Raw genomic sequence first — 16964 nt, forward strand, 5'->3', positions numbered from 1 at the left:
GCAGTCAGGAAATAGTATTTCTGTTTGTGAAAACATTGGAGAAACAGAGTTGGCTTGGACACATTTACACCTAGCTTCGACTCAGGATGCTAATGCTCATTTTAAAAAGCCCCAAAAATACAATTTTTTGACAGGCCTCTGTTTAGCCTTCACATCACTGGATGTCTAGAAATTTCTATTTGGCACACAAAGATATTTGGTCAGTACACATCAGGCTTTCATAAACCCATTTCACAGTCAGAAGGAAATGAGCTCTTTGAACAAGTCTGATGTCAGACTATGAAAGAATTACTTTTTAAAAAGTAATACTCAGATGTAGGAACATAAAAATCAAATCCAAGGAAACTCATAAACCTGAACCAGTTAAAAGGCTGCTGGCCATTCCCTTAAGAGTATTTGGCAGGTGCTGACTCATGAGAGAACCAGAAGAGAGAGATTTGGACCAATAATCCAAACATTTGAGGTACCTTTCATTTTACACATGTAACTTTTTTTTAAATTTAACATGATTTATTGATAGACTAGTAGGATATGGCCAGTGAAATACTAGGAAGAACCCAAAGTTAGGCTAAAAGCAAAAGAACTAGGAATGCCACAAAAATATTTTTCTCTGCAAGCACAAAACTGGCACATTTAAATTGGAAAGGTACTTACAAAGGTGGTCTTCATGCTCAGTGTAACAAAGGAGGCACTTCTAGAGGGTGTGCAGTCCTAAAGACTAAATAACCTGACTCTATCGTGGACATACTTTTCTAGTATATTGATGCCTTTTTACTCCAGAGAAAAATCTGAGGACAAATCAACTTGTCCACTCGAGATGACAAAATTGATCCTTGAGGTTAGGGTAATTAACCTAGTCCAGTATCTCAACTTAGAATCTTACCATTCAAAAAACAAAACAAAAACCAACCACACACACAACAAAAAAACCCTACAATGTTTTAAAAAGGTATGATGTAGGCATTGAAATCATTTGGGACAGAAACCTGAAGATTCAAAAACCAAAGCAAAACCAAAAACTGAACCCTGCTGTCTTCCTGACAAACAACTCCACTAGGCCATAGGGTTATTACCCTTTGAATGCTTCCCATCAACCACCTACAAAGCACAGAAGCAAACAATTGTAGCAGCAATAGGCAGGACCCATCTGTCACAGTAAACTGTACCTTCTCAAATGAATTCCTTACTCTGGTAGGAATGAAGCTGCAGCCCAAAGGAACTGGGTGAAGGTGTCACCGAGTCAATCAGTATCATCAATGCATGTCTAACCACTGAAAATGCTGGGCTTTAGTTTAAAGCACAAATGCTGTAAGGGTGTGATAAACAGGAATAGCAAAAACTGTTTTACGGATACCAATTCCTTTCCAAGACAATGCCTTCATTATCAGAAATGCAAAGTTCTTTGTAACAGTCACAGATATCATTCTGCAATACAATATGCTGAATTACAATACAGACTTCATTATTCATAGAATTTATTTTACAGATCAAATAGCCAAATACACATTTTGAAAAGAGCCAGATAACAAATGTGGAGGACACTATAGGCAACAGTCATGGCAGATATTCTGTAGTCCAAGGACTGAGGCAATGTCATTATTAAGTACAAGCCTATAAATACTTTTACATCAAACATACAGTCATGTGTAGAAACTCCATGTTGCAGCCTAACTCATGAACCACTCATAACCTTTCCTTTAAGAGAAAGTTATATATATTCTATACATCCCAGTTAAAAGCAGTGTCTGTATTTCACCTTATTCTAGCAAACTAATATTACATGTTTTCATATAAGTGCAGAAAAAAGGGTTCTTTATACTCCTTTGCTTCCTAATAGATTTTCATTGCATATGAAATTCTAACAGTATAGATGATACACACTAAGCATTACTGCCTCGAATGGGAGGGCAAGAGATGGGAACTTGCAACCAACCTGCAAACAAAGCTATGATAGGCAATTATATTTTTTTAAATGAGGTGTGCTAAATAAAAAATGATAAAGTAAAGGGAAAAAAGAATAAATGGGAGGGAAAAAAGTTAACTACATAGAGAAATCATTTGGAAAAAAACCAACAGAAGGCCTTTTATTTTTTCCCATTGCTGGCTAACAGTGAAAAAAAAATCAAGCCACTGGCTTGATTTTTTTTTTTTTTTAAATAAAAGCATTTCAGAAGGTTAAGCATGGCACCTGTTACACAGACATTAGCAAGCAAGCAAAATGTAAATTCAATTTTCTTTGTAAAAGTGAATACTTTCCAGTTCTTTAAAAGGTGATCATTTCTTACACAAACATTGTGGCTAAGAAAGCAGGAAGTACTCATTTTCTACTATCACTACTGTGCCTATAAATGAGAAAGCAGTGATTTGATCAATTCTATTTATGATCCATAGCAGCAATATAATCATTAAAGATATCATGGAACAGATATAAATAACACTCAATTCTTAACATGTATAATGGTGCTATAAGTGACAATAATTCATCTCTTTTAAATGCAGGGAGTATAAAGAACTTTACATTCTCTTTTTAACATGTGAATAAAATTTATTGCTCCCTTTTAATATATTTATAGAAACAAAAGCTCCTAATAAATCCAACTAAAATAAATAAGGAAAGCTCTGGGACAAGAAGATGATTACAAGCAAGCTGGCTGTACCATGATCAGCAGCTGTGCAGAAGGGTGGGTCACATCATCACTTTTTTCTTAGCAAAACTACGGTATAGAACACTATAGCACAAGGTACTAAAATGTCTTTGTCTTTTCCTTTTAAAAAATTCTTGCCCTTGATACCTTTCAGTAGGGCAGCTTGAACAGTTCATGGTCACTTCCAAACCCCTCTGGAGATGGGACGATAAAGTTCTTCGGCACCCCGAGACAGGACAAAGGGCTTTCTCGTGCTGTTTCCTTGTTTCCATGTTTGCTGGCTTAACATCATTGTGTACACGTACGACTTCAGTACATAACATCAGCTGCGATGGCCTTCAGAGCTGGCAAACAGAGAAACAGCATGAGAACAGCCCTTGCCTGCAGCATCCTCCCCATACACTGACAAATTTGCCTCCACATTGCTACCGCCTCAACTGTCTGGTTTGGGCTTGAACAGCACTGAGCTCCTGTGGTTCTAGGTCACTTGGGCTGTGTGTGCGTCCTCCCAGGTTTCTACAGACAAGCAAAGATCTGCACACATCCATGCACACATATCAAACATGCTGAAACACAAGGAGCCACAAGAAGGGTTTCTCTGTATCTTCTTCTAGGTTTCTTACCTTTTAGGTTTTTTGCTTTATCAGGTGGGAACCCCAAGTGTGGTTGCCAGATTATAGCTATCAGAAGACTACCACAGACCCAAGAACATGTTCTGCAGTGTTTTAGTAGACTTTACCCAAGAGCATCACTCCTAAAAGTATAAAATATTTTGATCTGAAGGTTTATCCTGCATTTGTAAACTGTATTTATCAGGGTTAGACTCCTAAGAATTCACAAACATTAAGCCCTTTTGATAATTCTTTCACAGGAAAGCAAGCACTACCAATCCCACAGCCACCCAGACACTACCCACTCACTGGTCAGGAAATTGCCAGACACTGTACATGAATGAATGCAATACCTTTGGGAGAAAGTAGGAAAAGAAAACGTGCAAACTTCACTGCAGTGAAAGCAGAGTGCATTGCTGGCAATAGTTTATCACTACAGGTCATTTAAAAACCAAAGCTGAGGCATGAAGAGAAAAGAGCAAACCTTCCAGTTGTCTCCCAGAGAAAATGAAGGTGAACTGCAGTGAATGTTTGGGCAATGTTATGTTGTTACCACTCCAAGGCAAGCTGCTATTGGAGAAAGTTGCACATCATTCTGGCTTGCATAAAGCCCATCCGTTATTAGTCCTGGAACTTCATGTACCAACCTCAGAATAAATTCAATCCATAAAGCTTTGTTTCTCACAATTAGTTTTTTACTTCAGTGTCATATTCAAAATCTTTTTTTCTTCACACACATTTCCTTTTTTTTTTTTTTTTTACTTCCCATTTGTACTCTGGTTTTGTCCTCTACTATATGACAAGGGGAGCACTTTCCAGATATGTTTCCCCATGCTTTTCCTGTGAAAGATACATACTAAAACAACAATTCTGAGTAATCTTTTCTTCACAGCATTCCACAGAAGAAAAGCATTTTATTAATTGGCTTTACTCCAGTAGTAGTGTACATTTAAGTAGCTACTCATTAACTTCTGGTCCACTAGACTTTCAGTTACTCTGCAGTTAGAAATCTTTCCCTCAGATGGCAGTTTCAGGGGTTCTGAAATGTATTCACATGGCACCACACCAGAGCTACCAGCATCAGGACATTAAGAGAAATTAAGAGAAAATAACAAGAATATTTAGAATCCTAGTGAGCAATTTTGAAACAGCTTTTAGGATGGGCTTATACCAACGGCTATTTTACTGAGATTTAAAACAAAAACGCTGAGTAATTTGCTCTGTATCAATGCAAAGTGCCACTGTTACTCTATATCCTTTGACACAGCAGAAGCATCACACTGGCTGCTGCTGACTGCAGCACACTAAACTCACTGGGCTTACCCTGATTAAACAAAACAGTAAATCCTGCAGCTAAAACTTGATGCAGCAGGTGAGTTTTCAGAACTATTAGTTTGAGGAGCAGTGCAATATTCTTTCATCTCACATCCTACACACAGCGTTCTCATAGTGAGTAGAAAGCCCTGACGACATTTCACCACATTTCAAATCAGAAACCCAAATATACTGTAACTGTAAGCAGGTCTAAGAGGCTGCTGATCAGTCAGAGTCATAGAATTGAGACAGCAGTGCCCCAAAATGCACTGTGTTGTAAATGAGGTCTACTCCCCATTCAGATTTCTGGAAGGGATATAATGGCTATCTCCAGTCAGGTTTTGGCTACCTCAAATCAGATTTGTTTAGCAGAGATCACTATGTCATCCGAAATTTCTGTTCACAAGCATGGATACATTCACAGATGACAGAGCCCTGGCAACTACAAATCAAATAAAGCATTAGTAAATATGAGAAAAATCAATCTGCATGCCTGTTCACTCCCTCAGCAACCTCCCCACGATGGTATAGTGCTTGCAGTGGAGCTAAATGAGCATGCAGACCCAAGTGCACTGGGAAGCAGAGAGAACCACCAGAAGCATGTAATCACAGAGCCAGAGCGTGACGGCACCTCGCAGCTCCAGCAGCAGCACAGGTGCTGCTTTCATGAGCACGCACATGGCTTCAGTAGCACACAAGGAAAAGCCTGTTCTTAACCTTAAAGTGACAAGCCAAAAGGTCACTAGACCCTTCCTGTGCGACCAAGTGCAGGGGGGTGGAACTGGTTGATCTTTAAGGCTCTTTCTAATCCAACCCCTTCTATGAATCCATGAACCTCTTTCCCTTGTCCCTTCCACACACAAGCACAACAGAAGTTTGATCTCTCTCTTTGGGGACATTATGTTAGGACCATACTTTTCTCTCATTAACTTCCCATATTTCCTGGTTCATGGTATCCCCAGCTACACCAGGAGCCTCTCCCTGATTCCTTCTCTGTAAAAATTTCAGCTGTAGCAGTGCTGTTTTTACTTCCCCATGACCACTAAGGAGATTTTTGGGGGATTTTAGTAGTAAAACCTTTGCATCTTCTCTTGCATGCTTTTTGAGCACAACTGTTATCATCGCTTTCTGTCATTTTACAGATCATTTGGGCAAATTTAGCAGTAAAGCAAAGACATAACTTCCTTTCTTTAAAGACCTGAATCAATACCATTCAGAGATACACAAAATTCAGAGCTTCAAAAGAAAACTTGGTATTTTTAGCTTTAACTCCATGTTGTTTCAAAAGTCTGAGTAGAAAGTCTTGCACAGACAACAGTAAGAGCAGCTGCAGTGTGTGGTCCTATTAATATCAGCACCTAGTAGAAACTGGAGGGATATTTTCCCAGTGAACACTACCACCTTCAGCCTTCTTGAGAGAGCTTTTGTGCAAGGACTGCATCACAGTGACAAGGTACAGTGGTTTGTCTCAGATTAGACATCTTATTTTCAGTTTTCAAATCAGCACATCTCCCTTTCTAACTGAACTTCAATTTTCCAGGTTGTCCTCCAGTTCACTACAAATTCCGAGAGAACATCACACAAATGCACCACTAATCACAAATTTCTGTTGGCCTTGGAGGCTGGAGCATGGTGGGACATCATCTGAAGCACCCTGGCAGAAGCTTATTTGTTTGTTTCGTTTCACTGATGGCTAATGGTGACAACTCCAAGTTAGTCTGTTCTGAGCCACCTTCTACAGTCCTACAGGAGATAAAACTACCCAGACTACAATGTAGAAAAGGAGGCTAGGAGTAAGACTGACTTTTATAAGATCTGTAGAAGTTTAAGGAAGACTTTGCTTGCTTTTCCTTATCAGGAAACACAATTCTGCCTTGGTGACCACAGTTCAAGACCAAGCATTTAACACAATGGCCTTTCTTGCCCAGCTTATGTAACTGAATGCACTAATGACATTACTTTTATTTAAGAAAGTAATAAAAATGTGAATTCTCATGTTTCAAGGTAAATGTTGTTTTCACATAAATGTAAAGGACCATTGATAGTAAGTAGTTACCCTTTCTCTAACAGTATTATCACTTTCATACAGCAATAGTCATCTTAAAAGAAGGATAGCTGTAGATTCAACAGAGATCAATACAAACAGGAACCTTAATCTCTTTTTGCTATATTTTGTACATCACACTACTATAATTTCAGCTACAGTGTATGAAGATAGGCCAAAATCAGGTAATGAATGTCAAAAAACTCCAAACACTTCTATTTTGCTCTTTCAGATAGGAAAACCCTGTCATTGACCTTTAAGGCAAAGAGAAAAGAAAATGCTCTTTTCTCCAAGAGAACTGCTTTCCCTTCTACTCTAAAAGCCCCTTCTGATGGGAGAACTATGTCAGTGAAAACTTAAAGTCAGGAGCTTGCTTTCTTTGTTAGCAGCATTACTGCATGACAAAGTGCATTTGAGCAGACAATGGAAGAACCTTTTTGGCTCAGAGGAACTGTACCAGAACTCAACTGCAAAATCACTCAGATCAGGCCTACAGAAATGCAGCACTCTCCTCAGAATTACGAGAGGTCAAACAGAGAACAAACTAGCAAGAAGCTTTTCTAATGTGTGATTTAAATTAACACATTCAAGTACCTTTAACAGAAAACGTTCATATCTCAGCAAGCTATACATTTTGCAGTGCTGTCATGTCTTTGAGGTACAAAAAAATCTTCTCTTTTTCCTTCAGTTTTTCTGTTAATGCACCTCAGGAAAAGATGACATTTTTATAGAGCAGAGTGATACAGACTGCCACACAGTTAGAAGGGGGAATAGGATAGATTAAAAGAAACCCATCCTGCAGTTTTCAAAAATATGGTGACTGCCTTGAATAAGCAGCTTTTTTCAGGCACACTGTGTGACCACTGTTCTTGTAATAAAACAAAGCCCACAGGAAAAAACAATCCAGACCTCACTTGGTGGAAAAAGTCTAACAGACTTAGCCATGCTGAGGATTTTTTCTCTCCTGAAATACTTGTTTCTTTCATGATTAATTCCTTGGTCCACGAAAACTTAACTGGAAAACTATTTCACTGGAAACCATGTTATTTGTGAAGAAAGAGAAGTAAGCAAACAAACAGCAAAGCTTTATTATTAGCCGAAGTATCCAGAAGATAGATAGACATGGGTGTCAGTTTCCCGTGCCCTAATGTCCTTCTGTAGTGTCTTGAAAACTACAAAAAGTGCTTTGGTCTCAATTTGGTTTTGGTTTTAATTTTAAGCTGAGGATTCTTTAGACATTTCCTTTCCTGTCCTGAATTCCTGGTTAGTTAGTATCTGGTTTATCAGGCAGAGCAGCAAGTAACTGAGAGAAATTATACCGATGCTTCTCCTTTGCCCTTGCGTTTGCCTGTCAGCTGTGCCATGCCCCAGGCTGAAGGACTCCAGCCTGCCTCCAGGCTGAAAATGGCACTGACATTCCCAACGGAAAATCCTTGCCCACTTTTGAGACCTTGGACTAAAGCTATGCCCAAATGAAGGCTGCAGTTCTAGACTCCATTAACATTAACAATCACTTATCAACTCCTGCAAAGCTCTGCTGCCTTCAACCTGGCCTGGAAGGCTTCAGCTCTGGAGCACACACCACGCAGGACAGCACCGCCAGCCCTGCCCGCCCGCCGGAGCCGCTCTGGGTGCTGCGGGGACGCGAGAAGTGCCACAGTGCCACCTGCAGGCAGCAGTGCCCACCGATGCCGCAGCTCCCGGCTCGGCGTCCCTGCAGCCAGCAGGCTGCTTCCACTTCCTCCCTGAACGCTCAGCAACCTCACATCGCTTACTGGCCAATGCCTCCATCAGATGCGCCCTTTCCAAATCCTGGCAGCAAAAGCTATGTGGCAGTAGCTAGAGTTACAGGACTGACCAAAGAAGGAGAAAGAGAGCACCTGAAAATTTCTGTTACCTGTCTGGTGTGTATGGGGCCTGGGGTCTTGAAGCCTCCTTGACAGCTGCATTCAGAAACACTGTAAGGGTCCGAGCTGCTTGATGAGCACTTGGAAATTGAGTCACAGCCCACCACAAAGGTGTTATCTAGAGGCAGTTCCTGAATGACATGGTGCTTCTTGGGGGGTACAGGAGTCTCAGGTTTAATTTGAAAGGTAGGCTGCGGTGAAGCAGACTTGTAGTGCTTTGCTAAGTCTGGGCTGTCAGGCTTAAATGTGGTCGGTGTGGTGGCCCAGTTATATTTTCCCATAGTCTGTTCTTCGAGCTCGACAGGAATGTCTAAAGTGCCATTTATGTGCTCATGGCCAGGATCATCAGGCTTAGATTCTTCAATAGTCACAAAGTTGAGGAGGAGACTTTTTGGAGAGCGCTTCTTCTTCTTCTTCTTTTTCTTGATCTGCCTGTTCTCTTGGTTTGGAGAAACCCATTCGCCATTCTGCTTGTTTTTTTGGACAACCTTGTGCCTAGGTGTCTGGCGGCAGCGTACTAAAGCAGTAACAAAAATCACCAGAATCACTGTCATGGTGCCTGCAATAATGGCAATGATGATCTTGACATAATCATTGGTTTGTGGGGTTATCTCACCATCCCCAACGTTTTGGCCCACTGGAGTTTCCATGTTCCTGCGCACTAGCTCTTGCACATAGGAGCTGTTGGTGACTGTCTCGTTCACAAATAAATGCACAAGAGCAATGGTATAAAGAGACTCTGGCTGTCCTAGGTCATTGACTTTTATCACTAGCCTGTGCAAGCCATGATCTGATGTAATTACCTTCTCCTTCAAAGTAATATTGCCTGTCAATTGGTCAATTGTAAACAAGCCCCTGGAGTTCCCACCTATGATGCTATAGCGGAGTTCTGCATTCATTCCTGTGTCATTATCAACTGCAAAGACTTTAGTAACTACAGACCCTGGACTGGTGGATGTTGGAACCAACTCATACGAATAATTAGAGGAAGGAGTGACAAAAACAGGCCTGTTGTCATTTACATCAACAACATTGATGGTCACTTTGGCAGTTGAGGAACGCTGCAGTCTTCCACCATCCACAGCTTTCACCTGGAAAGTGTATGACCCCTGCTGTTCCCTATCAAAGGTAATATTAGGTCTTATGACACCAGTAAGGGGATCTATAATGAAATTATCTCTACCATTTAATATAGACAGAGTGACTGCAGCATTCTCTCCTGAGTCAGCATCTGTAACTGTGATAAGCCCCACTGTGCCATACATGGGTAAGTTTTCTGGCACATAGAAATTATATTCATTATGTGTGAAGGCAGGACTGTTATCGTTCTGGTCCAGGACTGACACTGTCACAGTAGCGTTGGTCTGCAAGGGTGGCATCCCATTATCCTTAGCCAGCACACTAAAGGAGTACCTGTCTTGCTTTTCTCTGTCCAGCTTTCTCACTGCTGTCAGAATGCCTGTACGGCGGTCAAGGTTAAAGATAGGGGGTGCATCAGAACCCAGGATGTAGCTGATCTCAGCATTGCGCCCACTGTCAGCGTCCGTAGCGCTTATCTTGGTCAGCTGAGTGCCAGGAGCGTTGTTTTCGGGGATGGAAAGGCCTATGACGGGCTGTGTGAAGACTGGGGCGTTGTCATTTTCGTCTTTGATTTTGATCAGGAGCATTGCAGACTGGTTCAAGGGAGGCTTCCCCGAATCCGAAGCCACTATTTTAATGGCATATTCCCGTGTGGCTTCATAATCTAGAAAGGTGGCTGTCTCCAGGAGGAACTGGTTATCAAACACCGGCTTCAGCCTGAAAGGGACATCGTGATCCGTAAAACAAGTCACCTTCCCGTTCAGGTCAGCGTCCTTGTCCATGACGGTGATCAGGGCGATTTTGGTGTTGAGGGGAGCCTTCTCGGACAGAAGCACCGTGCCGTTCACAGGGTTGATGATGTACCTCGTGTCTATGGATGGGACGTTGTCGTTGATGTCTGTGACGTTCACGGTCACTGTAGCTCTCGATGGAGTGGAGCTGCCATCACTGGCCAAAACGGTTAATTTGTGGACAGGAGATTCCTCCCTGTCTAGTGGTTCTTGTATAGTGATGAGGCCAGTGGTGTTATCGATGGCAAAGAGCCTCTTGGCCAGACTGGAGAGCTGGTTGCTGAAATAGAAGTGGATTTGTGCATTTGAGCCCAGGTCTGCATCAGTGGCATGGAGCTGAGAAACAGAGGTGCCCACTGGAGCATTTTCTGGAACACTAACTTCAATGTCATTCTCCTTGAACACCGGGCGGTTGTCATTCACATCAGTCACTGTGACCTGCAGGATGGCAGTGCTAGACCTTGGAGGGCTTCCACCATCTTCAACTTTAATTTTCATCACATAGGTATCCTTCTGTTCCCTGTCCAGGATCTGCTGGACAATAAGTTGAGGCCACTTATCTCCCTCAGGTGTCTCAATTATATCAAGACCAAACACGTTTTGACCCTACAAGATAGAGAGAACACACTTTAGATTGCAGGTACAGAACACAGTTTAGGTTGGAGGTAGCTTTAAACAGAAAAACATCTCAGTAATGTTGTGAAAGCATCCTGGAATATTCACTTATATATGCACACTGTATATAGGAATCTACTCTTAGATATTTACCTTTAATTTAGCTTTCATTTCCAGGGCCTTAAGAAAGCTACTGGGCAAACATGGGAAGAAATGGCTACTTTTGGAAAAGCCGTTGAGGGGCACAGCAGTGGTAGTTTCAGGGGGTAGCCTTGTGGAGTTTTTTGTTTGTTTTGTTTGTTTCTTTGTTTGTGTTTCTTTATTCTCTATTTCTACAGAAGAGTTATTAAATTCATGGACAGATGTAATTTGGCTTCTCTTTCATGTGAGTGAGCATGGAGAAGAGGAATAAAGCCAAAGTTCATTCACATTGAAAGGCAACAATATGCATGCACTGGAGGGTCTGAAGCAATATTCAGGTTCAAGGAAAAGAAGATGAAGGCACTGTCTGATAGGCAACCCTGGACATGATCTGCAACCATGAAAAGGGGCTTACTACATAATTCAGGTCTTAGGTGGTACAGACAAAGCTACATCACAACCGCCTATTAGAAATATCAATTTAACTTCATTAAACTATCTCCTCCTTTGTTTCATATATTTTGTATTTGTAGTGAAAATTACAACCCCAGTGAGAATAGATCTCCTCTCATTTCAACAACTAGCATAGAACTACAAGATGAGTTTGAAAATAACCAAATCTTTTCATGGAGCTTGTGGACCACCATAGGCCCGTGGAACTGCAAATAAAGCTATGCATTGCACAGCCGTGGCTTCTTTTAAAATACTGCTGTTGCTAGAACAGGCTGCTAAAATAAAGATTGGAATCTAGAACTGAATTCCCTCTTCTGCTGGCTCTTCAGAAAAGCAGGGATTATGAGCAACACAATTACCCTCTTTCCTCATCTCTGACCCTTGAGAGGAAGAAAGGATGTAAAGGCAGTTTTCCAGCTGTATCTTCCATAAGGGCAGAGCTAGAATGCAGATCACGAAAGCTGAATGAATAGGGTGACCAGGAAAAGCAGGTATCAATAATGCTGACTAACTAGGATATTCTTTTTAGTTGTCACATTTGTTACAATGGACAACTGCATCGAGCCTTGCTCCTGCTCCATTTCTTGCACTCAGCTTTCCTCTTTACTCAAGCAATTGCATCTGTGTTCTGAACTGGTTTGAGACACTTCAGACCAAAGGGAAAGAAAGTGTTCCCAGGGTGCAAGGTTCCATCTTTTTTCCTCCTTAGTTACAAAAGATCTGTGCTCCTTGCATCTTGCTAGCTACTACTGAGTGAATGCATTTATAGGTCTCCTCCTGTGCAAGGCCAGATTCTTTCACTGATTTGTTTTTTGTCAAAGCCAGAATCTGGCCCTCCATGAATAATCACTTATTTCATGGCAAAGAACTATTCATCTCTATTTAAAAATCTACTGTGCCACTTGCATAGTGTTTGTGATGTTGATTCAGTTGCAACCAGGAACAGTCTGAGGTGACCTGACAAAAGATAACTTCAGCTTCTTTAGCAGAAGGCATATGAGGATCTAAGCCTTGCAAATAATTCCTAAATAAAGATCTAGATTTGGAACCAATTTCAGAATGGCAATTCTATGCTGATCTCTTCATGAATTCATGTGGAGCATGAGTTTTCTCTTCATGTCCAGTTTGGCTAGCAGGTATTTCCCACAAATTTAATAATTACTGAGAAATGCTGAATTATACATTCTACGCATTACCATAGGCTCCCAGAAAAAACAACACTACAACAAACAAACATAAGCTAGAGGAAAAAAACCCTGTCAGCTATCTTTTAGTTCTTTATTTGTACACAAGTTGACAGATGGGCACTGATTATTCTGTCATTAGATCCCACAGCTACAACAAACCCTTTATATAGACTCTGAATACATGCAGCTATACATATGCATACGCACTTCTGCTTTCCTTTAGCTGTCAAGCATGGGAATGATATTTTTCATTATAGCACAGGAGTTTGATATACAGAGCTTTAGTTCCCTTTCACTAGTCACAAACTACCAGAGAAACAGAAAAGAAAGCAAAGATGTCTTCCAAGTTAATTATTAAAGCTTGATTTCTAAGGGAAGAAATAGGATCTGAGTATCAGTGCAGGCTTATACACCTTCTAAACCATAAAAAAACCCAAAATCAGTTACAGAAAATGATCCTTTCTCTCAATTCAAGTAAGCCTGTTTCATGTTGTCTAAGGGATCAGGTGAAATGTGCCATTATGCTGCATTTCAACTTTCTAAAAAGGGACACTTCTCCCATTCTAAACACTTCAAAAAAAGCTGAAACATTCAAGTACCACGTTTTTAAGATCATAAATATGTAATTCTCTAATAAAAGAGTGAGGAAATTGAGAAGTAAACATTCTGAGAGAAAGATAAAGAACCTTCGGGATGAAATCCTTGATGTTGAAGTGAATGGTTCCATCATCAATAGGACCTCAGTAAAGTGAGATTTCCCATTAGGGTCAGATTGTTATTTGGACTGAACTGTACCTCAGCTGCCACAGGATTGCAGTGACCTGCAGCTTTGGTTCACACTAGGAAGGGCATGAGTCCACAGAGAAAGCACACCAGACAATTAACATTTAATTACTACCTTTTGCCACTTAAATCATTGACTGGCAAAACTAATCTGCTACGTGATTATCACCAGCACTGCATAAGGATGTGAGCTACAAACAAAACAGGTTGACTTTACTCATCTAAAAAGACAGTTCAATATTTCAACCAAACTATTTGAAGCAAAACAAAGTTATGCCCATCACAGAGCCAGAATCAGTTTTAAGAGGCTCTGGCCTTCATCAAGATTCTTCATCAGGGTAATAAGCAACTCTGTTACCTCATGCAGTTTTCATGACATCCTTTTCAGTGCTGCACACAGCAGTCTCTGAAATAAAGAAACTGCTATTCTTGTGGAATGCTTCCTGCTGTGTATTTACCTGATCATTTGTAATGGATCCAAAGGTCCTTTTCAGAGTTGTTTTGGGCTGCCATGTAAATAAAAAATTAGAGAGGTTTTTTAAAATGGTAACATTTAGGCAGATGAACAAATACAAAAGTAATGACATGAGGACATTTAATGTGGTAAGATAGATTTGCTTCTAGTGCTATGTAAAAGACAGCATGTGACAAAGTGCACCTAAAACCTCCAGACATCGTATCACATTAATACCATAGTACCATGGTATAAATGTATTTCATCACTGCACTTGGTTCAATCCATGGGGTACTGGCCTCCAGGACACCGTCAAGAGGAATGGGAAAACCCCACAGCCTCTGGTGAATGCTCACCACAGTGGCACAGACTTTAGTGTTCAAAACAGATGGAGACTTAGACTTGCAGAGCATCAGGCTGACAAAACACAGTCATTTCTCACAGAAACAGGGAAGGGGAAGAATATTGTGCTAGATAACTATACAAAAATGACTCTTTGTGATAAAAAGGACTGTGAAACCAGTCGGTTACTGATTACTTCCTAAAACATCACAAATTATCTTATTGTCTATAATAAGTATTCCTTGGGAACTAACAAAGAGTAGATCAACACTGTCCTCAATCTTCACTCAAGATGAGTATTCTGAAGCATCAGAGAAAGACCCCTCGTTGTTTTGTGCCTACAGCTTCACCCTATGCTTATCATCAACCCTTCTCTTCACAGACTGTAAACATTACAGGATGTGTATCTTCAGTTCAATGGGATCCTAAATGCAAGTCAAGGGGTAGACAACATGAGGATAATATCTTTTGCTGACCTCCTTTTGATGCATAGTGCAAGTTTAGAAGAGCAACAAGCTAGAAATGCACACTTATTTATTACATGTCAACAATCCTCTCAGCATCAGACAGATTTATTACTTCTAAAAATCTTATTCTGCCTGATCTCTAAACCATGTAGATTTCAGTGACTCAATTCAAGTAGGCCAAATACAGCACTACTGGGTAATACAATGAACAAAGTGTTAAAAAAGAGGGAAAAAATTAAAAAAGGAAGCAGGAAATAAAAGTTTAAAATATCAGCTTCCCCCTGGAAAGTAATTCAGTCATTCACTGAAGTAACTACTAACACAACCTTTATCTAAAATGCAGTCTTTTGTCCAAAGGACACTAAAATCTTTTCAGGAAGTCCAGAAAATATTTCCCTTTTGCTAACTGCTGGTTATTTCAGGTGTAGCGACACAGAAAACCTTAGGAGGTCTCCTGCAAAATTACGAGGTAGATCCCAGCCCCTGCTTCCTTGTCTGGTTTTGTCAGGACACACAGGACTGCTCCCTAACTGCAGTGCAAAGGAAGGAGCACAGCAGCACAATTCCCATAGCAGGAAATTGAACAACAGTTATACATTGGACAGCATTTTAACAAAAGCTAACAATTAAACTTACCTTTTGCTTTCAAAAGAGATACTTTGCATGTGAAAAAAAAGTGAATTTCCAAAGCCAAGCTAAAGCCTTAAACTGTAAACATGGAATTACATATTTCAGCCAAACATGCAGCTGCACCACAAGCCTTTAAGGAATTTCTCACCACAATACTTCTGCTATATAATTAGCTGCATTACAATCTAAAGATGGGAAATGGAAACACACAGAGATTTCATCACTTGTCCAGTTTGTAGCCTGTCTAAAGATCCAGTTACTTCAGCATTACCAGTCAGGCTTGGAACTAAGCTTTAGAACTCTAAACTTTAGCAACTAAACTAAATTTGGAGATACTCTTCCCAAAACAAGAAAGGTAGATAGCTGCAGGTAAGGCAATTAGGGAAATAATCTCCCCTCTTCACCTCCTCCCTTATAGCTGTTCAGAAATATTCCCAGACTTCTCACTGAACAGGAAACTGTACAGGAAACTATCCTGTCAGCACACCTGGAAGGGTTCAAACTAAGGTACTGAATATGGCTGAGCTTTGTTCTGAGTTCCCATGTTTCTACAGCTAGGTAAGAATTCCAGACACCTGACCTGTCCTGCAGTAAGGTATCTGTCTTTGGTGTCGAAGACAAAAATCAGGATTTGTATCAGGCAATCGAATATTCAGCAAGTGAATTGTTGTATTTGCATTATTTGATGACAATTACACATTGGCTTAATTGTGACAATTAGGTATTTGCTCAGTTTCCCAGCTGAGAACAGCAACAGGAACAGAACCAAGCACCTCCAGAGCAAGAAACGAGTAAAAGTTTTAGTGATGTAGTTCTCCAGAGCACCCCTGTGCTTTTGGAGGTAACAGCTAACAGTTCTGTATAGCTGTTCAGGAGAGCTCCGAAAGCACAACCACATTTTGCCTGGGCAGACAGCCAAAGTATCTCAGGCTCCCAACTGCACATTTTAGAGCCCTCAGATGAATGCTGACTGGGTGTTGCAGCAGTGTGAACCTGCAATGCCCTCCTCTTCACTACCTGCTCTATAATCAGACCTGTACTTTCAGGCAGAAGGAGATTAAAACTGACAGCCACTGGTACACAGGACAAGAGAAACAATGGAGATGTTTCTGAAAATCCCTTTAGAGCAGAAAAAGCAGGGACTGTCCAGTACCCTCAGCTTCCAGTGGGAACAGAGGGTGGGGGACACAGAGAGACTTGGCTCATGCAAAGTGGAAAACCAGAAACCTTTGTCCTTTGTTACAAGGAGCACACACAGTTGCAAACCAACATTCATGAATGTATTCTCTTCTTCCCTCTCACACACACAAAACACACTTCAGCCGTGAGGAATGACTCAATAAACACATGGCATCTTCAGTAGGACAAATTCATATCCTGACCTCTGATGTTGTAGTTTCTCCAATAAGTCACTTAGCAATATTGTCTCAGACCTCTTAAAATGAAGTTGAGCTGTGAGCAAAACCTTTCTGTCTTCCCTTTCTGTTTACACTTTCAGGA

At 40.8% G+C, this 16964-nt stretch overlaps 1 protein-coding gene across 1 annotated transcript in view; it reads right to left on the bottom strand.

The window, feature by feature from the left end:
* The window catches only part of PCDH11X (protocadherin 11 X-linked), a 389119-nt gene that overhangs the window by 353339 nt on the left and 18816 nt on the right, over positions 1 to 16964 (bottom strand). Inside the window, exons 2-3 of the mRNA XM_054388497.1 lie at positions 14030 to 14077; positions 8512 to 10998 (exon numbers count right to left, since the gene is read on the bottom strand). Coding sequence (XP_054244472.1) covers positions 8512 to 10998; positions 14030 to 14077 — 2535 coding nt within the window. The remainder of the gene's footprint in view (positions 1 to 8511; positions 10999 to 14029; positions 14078 to 16964) is intronic.

This window comes from Indicator indicator, chromosome 17, assembly GCF_027791375.1.
Source record: "Indicator indicator isolate 239-I01 chromosome 17, UM_Iind_1.1, whole genome shotgun sequence".
Lineage (NCBI taxonomy): Eukaryota > Metazoa > Chordata > Aves > Piciformes > Indicatoridae > Indicator > Indicator indicator.